Below are 1,129 nucleotides of genomic sequence, written 5' to 3'. Positions count from 1 at the left end.
CTCCCTCTTTCTCTCTCTCTCTCCCTTTCTCTCACTCACTCTGTCTTCTCTCTCCCTCTCTCTCTTCTCTCTCACTCTGCCTCTCTCTCTCTCTCTCTCTCTCTCCCTCTCCCTGTCTCTCTATTTCTCACCCTCTCTATCTGTCTTTCTCTCTCTCTGACCCTCACTCTTTCTCTCTCCCCCTCTCCCTCTCCCCTCTCTTTCTATCTCTCTCTCTGTCTCTCTTTCCCTCTCCATCTCTCTTTCTAGGTAAGTTTAAATCGTCTCTGCTTGTAGAATCTTATATTTCAACTTTGTTTGAAAAGGAAAAATTGGGTACTATTTCTTATTTCGTAAGACAACCACTGGCTGTTTGATCTCAGTGACAATAAGTAGTCAATTCGCAAATTGGTGACAAGAAAACAGCGGATCAGATAAAAGTTCTTCGGAACGGAACGCATATCTTTTTTCGGTGTATTCACAACCTGAACATTCGTCAGTGGAAGATGGACGGCCCTCCTTGATCTAAGGGAGATGATTCCACTCCCAAATTTTGTCAGGAAATGCATTCATTTGAACATGCGGTTGCGCAAGATGCAAATGAGACTGCTGTAATAGAAGAAAATGTTGGTTAGAAAGTGTACCGGAGCTCTGATCGTGACTAGCTGTTCTGTGCATCTCTTCAATTTGGGGAGCGTCGTTTGTCAAAGAAGCTGGCAACAGCGAGCCTATTTCCTTTGATCGCAGAGCAAACATCTCCTCCTTTGTTAATCTTAAATCAGAAACGTCGTGTGTAGAGAAGTCGATGTTATTGAATTCCGTCGTGGGCTGAGGGCGGCTCAGCTGCTTCTTATCTGGTCCGGCGGCTCTCGACGAAGAAGGTCTGTTAGCGAGAACCCGACCGCTTTCTTCGACTCCGGATCTCTTGTATACTCGGCAAAGAGAGATTTCAGCCTGTTAAAACAAACCCAAATTCTAGTCATCTCTTTCTCGTCTAATTCTCACAGCCTAAGCAGAATTCAGAGGTAGAATTAAGAGGAAGAGATAGAGTTAAAGGTGGGTTTTTACCTTCTGTGTAAGCCTGGTCTCTTCTCGGGGTAGACGGTACTCGTTCATGATCCAATTGGTGCGCACTCCTTTTGGAGCCTTG

General features: G+C 45.2%; 1 protein-coding gene across 1 annotated transcript in view; it reads right to left on the bottom strand.

Annotated features, from left to right (window-relative positions):
* Positions 1-292: 292 nt before the first annotated feature.
* The window catches only part of LOC144705596 (NAC domain-containing protein 35-like), a 1,464-nt gene continuing 627 nt past the window's right edge, over positions 293-1,129 (bottom strand). The window contains exons 2-3 of the mRNA XM_078578362.1: positions 1,048-1,129; positions 293-933 (exon numbers count right to left, since the gene is read on the bottom strand). The exon at positions 1,048-1,129 is cut by the window's right edge and continues 187 nt beyond it. Coding sequence (XP_078434488.1) covers positions 505-933; positions 1,048-1,129 — 511 coding nt within the window. The 3' untranslated portion in view covers positions 293-504. The remainder of the gene's footprint in view (positions 934-1,047) is intronic.

This window comes from Wolffia australiana, chromosome 7 (genome assembly GCF_029677425.1).
Source record: "Wolffia australiana isolate 7733 chromosome 7, ASM2967742v1".
Classification (NCBI taxonomy): Eukaryota; Viridiplantae; Streptophyta; class Magnoliopsida; order Alismatales; family Araceae; genus Wolffia; species Wolffia australiana.
Note: the sequence above shows the minus strand (reverse complement) of the source record. Positions and strands in the feature narration are given on the sequence as shown.